General features: G+C 40.5%; 1 protein-coding gene across 1 annotated transcript in view; it reads right to left on the bottom strand.

Moving 5' to 3' along the window:
• c5h8orf74 (chromosome 5 C8orf74 homolog) overlaps nt 1–11,469 on the bottom strand; it is a 22,052-nt gene extending 10,583 nt beyond the window's left edge. Inside the window, exons 1-2 of the mRNA XM_048597059.1 lie at nt 11,410–11,469; nt 8,291–8,483 (exon numbers count right to left, since the gene is read on the bottom strand). Coding sequence (XP_048453016.1) covers nt 8,291–8,483; nt 11,410–11,469 — 253 coding nt within the window. The remainder of the gene's footprint in view (nt 1–8,290; nt 8,484–11,409) is intronic.
• Between the last annotated feature and the right edge of the window lie 2,370 nt (nt 11,470–13,839).

Here is a 13,839-nt window from a genome sequence, read left to right as displayed (position 1 = left end):
CAATGCCATATATCATTTTCTTCAATAGAGGGGTGAAAACGGTACACTAATACCCTGTACAGTTTAACAGAACTTCCTATTTTTAAATTGCACCAGCATGCTAAAAAAATTAATTTGGTAATTTTTAAGTTTCTATTAACCTTTGATTGTTTTCTTACAGTACCCTATCTGGGTTTGTCTTAATCTTTCTTGTTTATTTAAAAAAGTAGAAAGGAAAAATAGTGGCAGCAAGCAACCAGCCTCTCTGCTCCTATGATGCTGCTTGGCCTGCTGTGTTCATTCAGCCCTGCATCTTTATCAACTCTGCTTGTTATATTTTCAAAGACCTCTGCTAAACATCATGTCCCTTTCAAAAAACCTGACTAACTATGTTTGATTGTGTTAAGCTTTTCTAAATGTCCGGTTATTTCTTTCTTAATAATAGACTCTTGTATTTTCCCAACAACAGATATTAGGTTAATTGATCTAGAGTTTCCTGCCTTCTGTGTCCCTCCCTTCTTGAATAGGAGTAGTATGGTGTAGAGGATGAACCATTAGTGAGTGCTAACAAGAGGCACTTATTTTCACAAGATGTAGTTTATCGTTTGACAATAATAGGTACAAATTACGTTGGATAATTGCACATACAGTGTGAAGTTCTGGTTGCCACACTATCCTGAGGACTAGATTGCCCTGGAGAGGGCAGAGAGGAAATTCACCAGGATGTTACCTGGAATGAAAAGTCTCAGCTATGAGGAGGTACTGGATAGACTGGGTTAGTTTTCCTTGGAGCAGGGGATGTTCAGGGAAGATCCGATTGAGGTATATAAAATTACGAGAGGCATAGACAGAGTAGCTCATGAGAATCTTTGCTCAATTGCAGACATGTCTAAGACCAGAGGAAATAAGTTTAAGGTGAGGAACAGGTGGTTTAGAAGAGATCTGAGAAAAACTCTTTTCACCCATGGTTGCTATATAGAACAAGCTACCCAAGAGGGTTGTGGAGGCAGGTACTCACACAACATTTAAGAAGCACTGGAATGAGTATTTAAAATGTAGGGACATAGTAGGCTACATATAAATGGGATTTGAGTAGTTTAGTGTTTTTTTTGATCAGCTTAGACACGGTGCAAGGGGAGGAGGGCAAATGTTGTATGACGACGACGACTGTCAGGAGCCAGGCCATCCCCACCCAAGACTGGATGGCATCAGATTGGGTGGAGCTTAATTTAATCTCCAACATTATCATTTTCAGAACCTGATACAAGAAGATCCTCAAACTTTCTCCAGTCTCCACTTTACTGTTTCGTGAAAGCTGAAATGCTGATTTGTAACTAAACTTTAGCTTCATTGAAATTAGTCACGTTTTACCAACATTTCAAGTCCATCATCTATTCCAGCTTTGAGAGGTGGCACTTCTTGGAGTGCATGGATCTCAAGATTTGAAGTTGTTTGACATGAATACAGCACACACCTATTACTCAGGTGAGAACAATTATATAGGGAGTGAAACTAAGAGTAATGCCATGAGTCCAGCAGCCCCTCTGTTTCCAATGCTGGGTTCCTCAATTAGACACCGAGTGCATGACAATGAGGACATCCCACAAGCAACCCCAACTAGATTTACTTTTCAGGTTTCGTATATGACAGGCCCCTCACTTGCCACTGGGTAAATTCTAGAAGAGGTGGGCATTAAAGTGGGCATTAATTGCCTCAATTGGAGGAGGGGTGGAAGAAAGTTCATGGCCCTTCTGGCAATAGAGCAGAGGTAGGAAAACAGCAGAGTCCCCACTTGTCACCCTCCCACCCACTGTCAAGTTCTCTTCAACGGAAGAGTTGGAAACCAATAAGAAAAGTAGATCACATTTTTTCTTCTGAAGTTCTCTGCCAAAGGCAGGTCTGGCCCACAGAGACACCACAGCAAGGAATGGAGTAAAGCCCCAAATCCAACTCAATCAGAATAGGGCCTGAACCACATTCTGTTGACACAAATCTGGTCCATATTGGTCATCCAGCCAAATGAACAATTGGAGTTGCTGTGGCAAGATACGCTTTTGCATCCATGTTGCTACCTGAAGCTTTGGATTGTGAATGAGATATTTTCCAATTTATTTCCATCACATGATTCACGAGGAATCTGTCCCATTCTTACCACCTGCCATTGGTATATGTAGAAAGGACTTACAAGCTGATACTGAATGTCGGCTATATTATGAATGTACCTTCCTTGGCCATCAAGCACAACTTGAATCTGAAGTTTCTGTTTCAGATGCAGGGTACTACTGCTATGCCACAAGACCTTCACCTTACCAAAATCTGAAGGGATGGCTGCGTTTGGGAGAAAAAGTAAGAGAGGGAAAAAGCCAATATGAGCAATAATGGAGGTAGATGTTGAAATAGTCATGGGAAATCAAGGACAATGATTTCCATCGGCTCCACTAACTGCATCATTTCTAGGATTTCTATTTGCAAGCACTGGACACAATATTTGGACAGACACATTCAAATTAAAATAATATGTATCGAAGTGCATCATCTTATGTATTTTCTTCACCATTAGTACCTTATAACCTCCCTTGGTGCCTTCTACCTGATCTTGACAGTTTCCTAAAGCGGGGCGTCAAAAACTGAACAAAATTACATTGTGATCCAGTCAGGAGCTATTAACATATGAACAAACAAAATAGGAGCAAAAGTAGGTCATTCAGCCCCTCAAACATATACTGCTATTCATTAAGATCATGGGTGATCAGTTTGTGCTTCGAATTCTGCATTTCCATCTATTCCAATAATCCTGATACCCTTGCCGAACAAGAAGTTATCAATTTCTGCTTTAAAAATATTCAATGATGCAGCTTCTAGCAGCTTCTCAAGCAAGAGTTACAAAGTTATGCAATCCTTTGAGAAAAATTCTCTTCATACCCCTCCTAAAAGGCAATCTCTAATCTTAAAATAGTACCCCTAATTCTGGACTGACCAACAAGAAAAAACATTTTTTTCCAAATCCACCCTGTCAAGACAATTTAGGATCTTATATACTTCAATCAAGTCAGCCCTCACTCTTCTAAATCCCAGTGAAGAAGAGCCCAGTCTGTCCAACCTATCATTACATTTAATGATAAATTCCTTCTAACCAATGGAACTACATCACACAGACAAAAACAAACTTTAACATATATAGATGTAGCAATATGACAACAACGATTCACTTAAAACTATGGTGTAAAACTATATATGTTATGTTCTTGAGCTTGGTTCTTACTATCACCAAGAATTATCCTATACGACACAATAATGGTAAAAATATTTACCACTTCAGGGACTACCCATAAATATGCACAGTTCATTGGAGATTTTAGCTCATCTCCAGCTATTCTTAGGGGCAAAAATTTTAATTTACCTCTCTTGGCTATGAATGCCTGAATCCATTGTTGGGGTCATTTTTCCAATCCTTCCAAACTAATTTTTTTTCATAAAACTCTGTGGTGGGCCAGTGTAGATTTTCTACTAGGCTCAAACCAGGCAATCTTCAGGCTTCTGTTCCAGCACAAAATTAAAACTGAGCTTAAGCCTCATCCATTTTCCACGCAATAAATAATGAAGTTAATCTTAAATAAAAACCGAAAGAACTGCGGATGCTGTAAATCAGAAACAAAAACAGAAATTGTTGGAAAAGCTCAGCAGGTCTGGCAGCATCTGTGACGCGGAATCAGAGTTAATGTTTCTGAGTTCTGAGGAAAGGACATTGGACCCAAAACGTTAATTCTGATTTCTCGTCACAGACCTGCTGAGCTTTTCCAGCAACTTCTGTTTTTGTTTCTGAAGTTAATCTTAACTCTGCTTACAGTGTAGATTTATTTAACTATTATTTACTTAAGCTACCTCTTAGTAGATTTTAAACTACATGATTCCCAAACTGCAACAACCTTTCTCAGCAACTACCCAAATAAGTTGAAAGCAGAGAACTTCCCTAAACTCCAAATAAATTCATGATAATGTAACCTGCTCTAGGCTGTCCACAAACAGATCTTGAAGTTAATTGCCCTTCGTTTAACATTTCTTCTATGACCTAAGGTAACTGCATTTTACAACCTTTTGGGGTTGATCAAATGCTTTTGCATTAACTTACAGTACCTTCCAAAACAAAAATATCTCTCTGAATTGCCATCGAGCTTGCAAAGACTTCAGATATCTTGTCACCAGTTATTTAGTTGAGTAAGCCCACTTGCCGTTTTATAACTATAATCTTGATATTCCAACATTATTAAACAAACATGGGTCACTTTTTGAACAACTATTTCTTGAGGTGTTCTGGCAATCTCTGAATCCCAGCATTTTAATTACCTTCCCTTTAACCTTCCCAAAACTAAATATCATCTCAAAAGCATCCACTCCCTCCAATAATGATGCTCAGTAGCAACAGTGTGTACATCTACAAGATGCACTGCAAAAATTCATCCAAGATCCTCAGACAGCATCTTCCAAACACATGACCACTTCCATCTAGAAGGGAAAGGGCAGCAGATATATGGGAACACCAACACCTTCAAGTTCCATTTCAAGCCACTCACCATCCTGACTTGGAAATATACCGTTGGTCCTTCACTGTCGTTAGATCAAAATCCTGGAATTCCCTCCCTAATGGCATTTTGTATCAATCCACAGCAGGTGGACTGCAGCAGTTCAAGAAAGGAGCTCACCACCACCTTCTCAAGGGCAACTAGGGATCAGCAATAAATGCTGAGCAGCCAACGACGCCAATATTTCACAAATGGATAAAAAAATCTCATGAAGCATGAACTAGATATTTACAACAATGACCTAAAAATTTAGAGGAGCCACACAAACTGATAAAACCCCAATATGGCAGCGCACCACCGTAGGACAAAAGACATGCAATCCTTATCCATGCCTAAAAATGGTGTTAGTTCCTTTGAATACTTAAACACAAATCTAACATCTGTTTTTAGCCTACTTCTCCTGGACTACTTTATCATAATTCACTCTTTCACGTGCATTTGCAAAGCTTGTAAAATATTAAAACTAAGATATTTTACGATATATCCAGATGGTCTAGAACAGACCAAACTTATCTGATTCAGGTGCATTGACTTCCTTTTTAGACATGACAGAAACAACAAAGCACATGTTGGAACTAACTTTTAAGACATTGCATGACACCCCAGGGCCAAGAGAACAAGTGCAACATTCATGCATGAAGTGGACAATATTTCTCTCAAAGAATGAAGACCTTTCCAAGGTAATTAATCCAGCCTTTCAATGTGAAGGTTATAAGATGAATTATAGGGCTGCTTCAGTTGAGCTGCTGTTCCTATAAGGGCAAGTTTTGCCAAATAAACCAAAAACAAATATAAAATCAAACATTAATTCCTGAAATCTTTAATCAGTACAAGCATTTTGTTGCCAGTCTTTCCTTAATTTTAAGAGCAGTATCTGAAAAAAATTAAAAGTGTTCTTACCTCCATATTTTCAGTTATAATTAATATAATCTAAACTGTTTATTTTGCAAAATAACGATACAAAAACAAAGGTTTATAGAAAGGAAATGTTCTTAGATATTATATAAAATATATATGCATACACATTTGTGTTAACGTCCATGGTATATTAATTTGTGAGAACTTGCCATTTGTGGAAAAGTTGTTTAAAGAAACTTGAATCTATACTTTACATATACGCATATCATTTAAATCCGGCACTTATGAATTGTGTTATAACCAGTCCCCAGGCAAGGTTCCTAATGTACTACGGTTCCAGACAAGATACTCTAAATTATGAAGCTCAAGATAAGGAGGGATGAACTCCACCACTCACCACCCATGAACGACACCGCTCCCCCACATTCTTTATTCATCTGTTCTGTGGTTGTTCACAATAAGGTTAAATAAAAAGGATCCCCTCCAACACTTCCTTTAAGCTGCACAATCCGCATACATCAATTGTTCTGACGATATATAGCTTCTGCTCTGGAAGGCCTATTCAGCAGCAAGAAAAATTACAGAAAAGGTTGATCCCCTTCCCTGTTGATACCTTTCTCCCAAACCAAATGAATCTATATTTTACAATGAACCAATTTTACCAGGGTTTGTTGAGTTAAAAGACTAAATTTAGTTGTTACTTTATGTGGGAAGAAATAATAATGTAACATACTTACATACTGATTAGAAATGAGAAGTGAGTCCAACAAAAATAAAAGCTGGAAGATACACAGATCAGTCCCTGGGTCATGACTGATAAATTGAGCAGTTGATTTTGAGATTCTTTGTCTTGCCGGTTAACTGAAACCCTTTAATCCTGTTTCCTTTTGAACTGGCTTGCTGACTAGTTTCCAGTATTCAAAAACAAGAATTCCTTATCTGCAATTCAGGATGTTTAGCGGATTATTCTCCAACTGTGATTTTCACAGCACACTATTGCATAAACCCAGGCTAGCAAATGGGAGAACCTCAGCAAACTAGCATATACAAATCAGGGTTGCAACTGGCTTTTAACTCCCGTATTCCTAAAAGAGGAAAAATACAAAACATGTCTCTTGCCTAGACTTTGCTCCTATCATGTTCACAGTGTAAGATGCTCACAGGAGATATTTCAATTTGTAGTGTATTTCTCGCTTTGAAGCTTTCTCAACACCTTCAGCGATGACATTCCTGGTCTCCAACCATTGGTGATTAGCTTTAATTTGAGCCAATCAGTTGCAATTCAAATTACATTCATAATTAATTCATAGAATCCATTTCCCTACAGTGTGGAAGCAGGCTATTTGGCCTATCAATTCCACAATGAACCTCTGAAGAGCATCCCACCCAGACCCACCCCTACCCTATCCCTGTATATTTCTCATTGCTAATCCACCTAGCCTACACATCTCTGGACACTATGGACAATTTAGCATGTCCAATCCACCTAACCTGCACATCTTTGGACTGTGGGAGGAAATCAGAGCAGATACAGGGAGAATGTGCGGACTCCACACAGACAGTTGCCTGAGGATGGAATCAAACCTGAATCCTTGATGCTGTGAGGCAGCAGCGCTAACCACATTTGAAAGAAAATGCACAAAACAGCAGCACAGCAACAAAACCTTTAGGAAAAGCTGCACATCTATCATGGGAGAAGGAGCAAAAAAACGCTATAATGTAAAGAAATGAAAGTAAGAAACATAAAGCATTAAGAAACCAGAGACTGGTTGCATGTTTAAATTAATTTTGGAAACTGTTAAGAAACAATATAGAAACATAGAAACTTCGGCCATTTGCCCTTTGAGCCTACTCCGCCATTCAATATGATTATGGCTGATGCTTTATCGCAATGTGATTTTCCTCCTTTCTTTCTAACCCAGTGATGCCATTAATTGCTGAAAAAAATGATCAATTATTTTCTTGAATATACGCAGTGACCTGGTCACAGCCTTCTGTGCTGGCAAATTCCACAGGTTGACCACCTTCTTAGTGAAGAAATGATTCTTCATCTCAGTCTAAATGGTTTACTCTATACACTGAGACTGTGACCCCTGGTTCTAGATTCCACGACCTGGGGAAGCATCCACCCTGCATCTGGTCTGTACAGCCCTTTTAGAATTATATATGTTTCAATCAGATCCTTTCTCATTCTTCTAAACTCTAGTTAAAACAAATCCAATCAAACAAATCTCTTCATACGACAATTCTGCCATTCCCAGTTTCAGCCTAGTTAATCTTTGCTGCAATCCTTCTACGGCAGGTTTTCCCTTCTCAGGTAGAGAGACCCAAACTGCACACAATACTTCAGGTGTAGTGTTACCAATGCCCCTTACAGTAAGACATCTCTACCTCTGAATTTAAATCCTCTTGCAATGAAGGTCAACATACCATTTACATTCCTAGTTACTTGCTGTGACTGCCTGTTTACTTGCATTGACTGGTGTACAAGGACACCAAGATCCTTGAGTACGTGCACATTTCCCAACATATTTAAATAATACTCTGCCTTTCCGCTTTTCACACTGAACTGTACAACTTCATATAATTGTAAATAAATTTATGAACCCGGTGTCTTTTATTATCATTGACACTATCTTGTTTGTGCTTGCTTAGCTAGGAATAATGCTTTCAGGTTTCCGACAGGACAAAAGTTATGATTAACCCCATGGCCCGGATTAAGTACTAGAACAGGGTCAAGTACTAGAATATCTTAAACAGAAGCAATTGTCCTATGTCTCCAAATCATTAATCAGGACAACCCCTTAAACAGCAATATCTCTGAGCTAAAGGTATTATAAAAAAAATGACAATAACTTGCATTTCAGTATTACCTTCAGTTTCATAAAGTAGTTCCTCTGAAAAATGTACTGCCAGTGCCACACTGGGCCATGGAAATCCTTTCCCAGCAGCAAATATAATAGCATTGTATAAATAGTCAAGAAGAATGCCCGGTTTTAAATTTTTCTCTTCATCAAAAGCTTCCCATTTTAGCAATTTAATTAAATGACAACGGCCAGCTTCTTTCTAAGAGAAATCAAATAAAAAGAAAAGTTTCTTTATTGATAAAACTCTTCAAACAATATTTAAAGTAAATTGAGATTATATAACAAAATATGGAACATTCTAGTAGGGCTACTTTGCTCAAGATATTGCACTGCCCAGTTCAGCAAAATCAATCCCATGATATACAACCTACCACAAGGTACAGAGCGACCCCATTCTGTCATGCAGAATGCGCACTATACCAATTTAACGCATGATCTGTTCACAGTTAATGTACAAAATATTAAAATGCATTTTCTCTTCTTACAGATCTCCAATTCCACAAAACCCCCACCCCTACAAGTTAGGAATTCTGAGTTGATTATGCCATCTCAACCACAGACTCATGTTAGAACACAGAACATTCAAGTTCTATGTAACTCAGTACTTCAATCAAACCACTGAAACATTGCAGGAATGTAGATTTTTTAAAATATTAGCTGCTTTATATTTTGGAAAACCCCAGGTTTTCTTGTTCACAGGATATGGGCGTTGCTCATCCTAACTACTATTGAGCTATCTAAATGTCTGCTGGGGATTAAGTCCACCTACAGTGTTGTTAGGAAGGCTGTTTCAGATATTGACCCAACTCAGGATGCTTGGATTGGGGTGCGCTGTACGGTGGTGATGCCTCCATGCGAGGTGCTGTTTAAGGATCTATGGTGTGCTGTTGCAATGTATTTTGTAAATGGTACACTCTGATGCCAATTTGCTTTGGCATTGGAGGAAGTGACTGTTGAAAGTGGTAGAGGAGTTGCCAGTTTAGTGAGCTGCTTTGTCCTGGACAGTGTTGAGTTTCTTGAATGTATTTGGAGCTATACTCAGCCAGGCAAATGAGTCCATCACACTCCTGACCTGTGCTTTGTAGATAACGGACAGGCTTTGGGGAGTCAGACGGTGAGTTACATGATCCAGAATTTCTAGGCTGAAACTTACAATATTCCAGTTAAGTGTAATTTTCATCATATTTCATGGATTTTTCTTCGTGAGTCGTACCTAGCGAGTTCCCTCAATCTATCATCCCAAACTCAGCTTATTAACAACACACCCTGCCACAGTTGTCCAATTTTAGACTGAAGAACTCACCACTGATGGGATATGCCAGAATAGACTGTTAACCCTGGCGCTAGCTCCATATTTAAAAGGCCATAATCCAACCAGACAAATATTCGAAGTTCATGAAATTTGCCACAGATACAGGTGAAAGGTGACAGTCAAGGTGAAATTGGCAATCCATTTTGAGGACAGGAGCCTGGAGGTCCTGGTGGACAGGATTGTGCAGACTTCTTCACGACTGGTAGTGGAGACCACAGCACCAAATTCAGCCAGCCTTGACTGAAGTTATCAAACAGTTTTAGCTGCCTGGAGGAACGTCCAGCAGCATAGGAAGAAGGTCAGTGACCTTCACTATTCTGCCAGGGTTAAGTGCCACCATGTTCTCTCTGCTACCTCATTCTCAGTCCATCACTGCCACTGCACCCACCTCACACCAAGGCTACACCAGTCTCACTATTGCATGCAACATCTTTACTTACTCAGTCTCAAATACCCAATTCTCCCCACACTACCAACCCTACATGGCCTCTCCATCTTTGACTCATTCACTCGAGACACCTTACCACCTTTCCTCCAGCTGTGCTACCTATTTGCATCGCAGTCAATACATCCTTTTCTCTCAGTCCACGAGAAAATGGTCCATATGGGGGCAGAAAGAGCTAAGACAACATTTCCCCCCAACTCACAAAAACAGAAATTGCTGGAGAACAGTTCTGAAGAAGAGTCATTAGATTTGAAACTCTGTTTTCTCTCCACAGATGCTGCCAGACTTGCTGGGTTTCTTCAGCAATTTTTGTTTCTGTGTGTCCCAGATTTCCAGCATCCACAGTTCCTAGTTTCCTTTTGTCTAACTGCCTGGCTCCACTCATGTTGATTGTGATCTCCACTTCTGGAAGCTTCTGTTTCAGAGGTCCACTCAGCACCAAAAACCATACAGGAATTTATGGTGATACAGTGCCCAAAATTTGCAATGCCACCCCCTCATAAAGAGATGGACCTGATTTTTACTGATCCAAATCCATGTGCTCAGGAGCTGCCCTTGACTTGTCAGTCATTTATTATCACTTCTGACATTCCACTCTCTGGTCCATATCTGGTCCAAGACGGGGATGGAGGAGGGCTCCTGTAGCAGAGCTCGTCCGCACCAACTGCTTTGCTTTTTCTTTTTCATCTCCCTATCTTTTCTGTTTTATCATTTGCTTACCTTCCTCTGAGCTTGGACGGCATCGGCACCAGCAAGAACCCAGTGGCAGACCTCAAGCAGACCCAGGGGACAGACCTCGAGCAGTATCAAGCCCAACCCAGGGTGAGGATCTTGGGTGGGCCTACCATGGACCTCAAGCAGGCCCAGCATGGAAGTGAGTGAGCCCCTACTTACTTTTCCAGAGCAAGGACAGGACCTAGAATCAGCGGCTGCTCCATCAGCAACGTTGGCGAGATAGGTCTACTGGCAAAAGATGACACCTGAGGATTGGCAACTTTGTTGTTGGTTGATCCAGCACTGGCAGCTGTGATGCAGTTGTAAAGGAGTATCAGCCCTGCAGCAAAGATGGCGCCTGAGGATTGGCAACTTTGATGTCAGCTGGGTCCAGTATAGACAGCAGTCAAGTGTTGGCAGAGGGATGATGGCACAGGCGTTATTGACCGTAATGATCTGGCTCAGGAAGGTTAGGGTCCCTTCAAGCTACATTTTTTTTTAAACCTTATTGTTAAATTATTCAAAATGGTGCCGTTTCGTGGCAACAAATGAAAGCTTTTCACTGTATTCTTACTGTAAATTATGCATGACAATAAAATCAAAATCAAGTTCTGCACTCAGCAAAGGTCTTAGCTTATCCCTCTGCACCCTTACCTCTACAAATTTCGAGCATGACATAATGTTGAACTCTTCCTCCATTGCCTTTGCCTCCATGCACACTTTTTTTGGATAGGAGTCCTCTCAAGGACCCACAGAACCCTTCACTTGCCTCCAACATTCTACATCTGGACATCATCCCACCCCTTAACCTTTTACCTGCATTCGACCTGTTAATTGAAAACTATTAATGTGACATTAGTCACCTTAATTTCTCTGCCACCCCTCTCCCATTTGAACCTATCTCCCTCTGAACTGACAGCACTCTTTCTTCCTCACTATCAAGGCCTCAGACAGACCTACCAGGAGAAGCAGTAATTTATCTGCACTTCAATCGATCTAGCTTGCTGTATTTATTGCTCACAACGTGGTCTCCTCTACACCAGGGAGACAAAGTGCGGACTGGGTAACGTCTTTGCAGAACACCTACATTCTGTCTGCCAAAATGACCCTGAGCTTCCTGTTGCCTGCCACTTCAACACATCACCAGTGTTCCCTGGCCCACATTTCTTTCTCAGGCTTACTGTAGTGCTCCAACAAACCTCAGCACAAACTAAAAAAAACTGCATCTCATTTCCCTCATTTCCCACTATAGATTCCTCATGTCTCAATATCAAGCTCAGTAATTTAACAGCCTGAACACCTTCTTCGATGTCCTTTACTTACCCCATACCCTTAACCCTGTCATCACACGGGCTTGCTTTCATCACAGTCAACCCATTTTCACCTACTAACGTTCCTTATTATCAGATTTTCTTTCCACCAGCTCACCACTGTCCATTCCATCCACTGTCTGCCCAACTGCCATTTTTCTCTTTAGGCTCCATTTCCAACTATCGTTTATTCATTTTACACTCCCCAACCAGTCTTCAGCATATATACCATCATTCCCTAGGTACAATCACTTCTGAATAAGGTTCATCGAACTCAAAACATTGGCTCTATTTTTCCTCCACAGATGCTGCCAGACCTACTGAGTTTCTTCAGCTATTTCTATTTTTGTTGTCTTTGACTTACTGTTCCAGGAGCCCCTGACTGAAACGCGTCTCTCTTAATGTGACTGCACACCACTCCACTCTGACTACAAGATGTGCCCATTTGACTGAAGCTTATGCAGACCTTTTTGCTGTGGTCAGTTGCTAGCACACGTGCAGGTATAAAACTGAGGAAGCATACTGTTGTGCAGCAATATGTTCATCTCATGGGGTAATTCATAAAAGGCACGAGGATGAATATATTACTTGTTTGCAGAGAACAAGTCTCTGGGTCAGAATGTATTCACTGTTGACAAGTGTAAATGACCCACATTATAAGGACTTTGCCCTTCCAGTGTAATTCGAGTCTGAACATTATGGCCTTTGGCCCATTTGCAAGTTTGTGCAATACACAGTGAACAATGGTTTGATCAGAATTGCCATTGTCCCATAAGGTAGCTTTGATGACCTCTTTTTCTGCATCACGCTTGCAAGGTGAGCAAATGCTAGGGCCTATTTACATGATTGCTAAAGCCAATCTTACAATGATTGGAGTTTTACAAATCCAAATACGTATAGAGACTATTAAAGGCAGCAGTGGAGAAACTATGAGCAGATGTCTAAACTAACATCAAGGAAAGGGAGCGTGTTTGATTTCTCTATCTCAAAAGTGAATGAGTGCAAGATGGAGTGTATTAAGGTGTATAGGAAAATCCTTATGTGTCTACATCAGATATATGCAATGGGCACAGACGATTCAGACTCATTCCATCGAAAATACATTTCTTTTGGAACCAAATAGGAGAACAATTGGCTCTATAATTATCGTTGAAATTTGAGATACTTGTTTATGTCCTCCACAATAACAGTTAACACTGTAGCCCTCCAAGGATGCATTCTTAGCTCCCTACTGTACTCCCTGTACACCTACGACTGTATTGCCAAATTCCGAATGAATGCCATCTACAGGTTTGCTGACGACATCACCGTAGTCGGACGGATATCTAACAACAATGAGTCAAAATACAGAAGGGAAATGGAGGGCTTGGTGACATGGTGCAATGAAAACAATCAGCAAAACTAAAGAACTGATCATCAACTTCAGAAAAAAAGGTGGAGGACACGCCCCCATCTACATCAATGGAACTAAGGTTGAGAGGACAAACAGCATCAAGTTCCTCGGAGTGACGATAACTGACAACCTCTCCTGGACTTCACATGTAATTGTGACAATCAAGAAGGCATAACAATGCCTCTTCTTCCTCAGGCAGCTCAGGAAATTTGGCATGTCAATAATGTTCCTCACCAACTTCTACGGATGCACCATTGAACAAGAGATAGTAGCAACTGCAGATGCTGGAGAATCTGAGATAACAAGATGTAGAGCTGGATGAACACAGCAGGCCAAGCAGCATCAGAGGAGCAGGAAGGCTGACATTTCAGGCCTAGACCC

Source organism: Rhincodon typus, chromosome 5 (genome assembly GCF_021869965.1).
Source record: "Rhincodon typus isolate 14 chromosome 5, sRhiTyp1.1, whole genome shotgun sequence".
Classification (NCBI taxonomy): domain Eukaryota; kingdom Metazoa; phylum Chordata; class Chondrichthyes; order Orectolobiformes; family Rhincodontidae; genus Rhincodon; species Rhincodon typus.
Note: the sequence above shows the minus strand (reverse complement) of the source record. Positions and strands in the feature narration are given on the sequence as shown.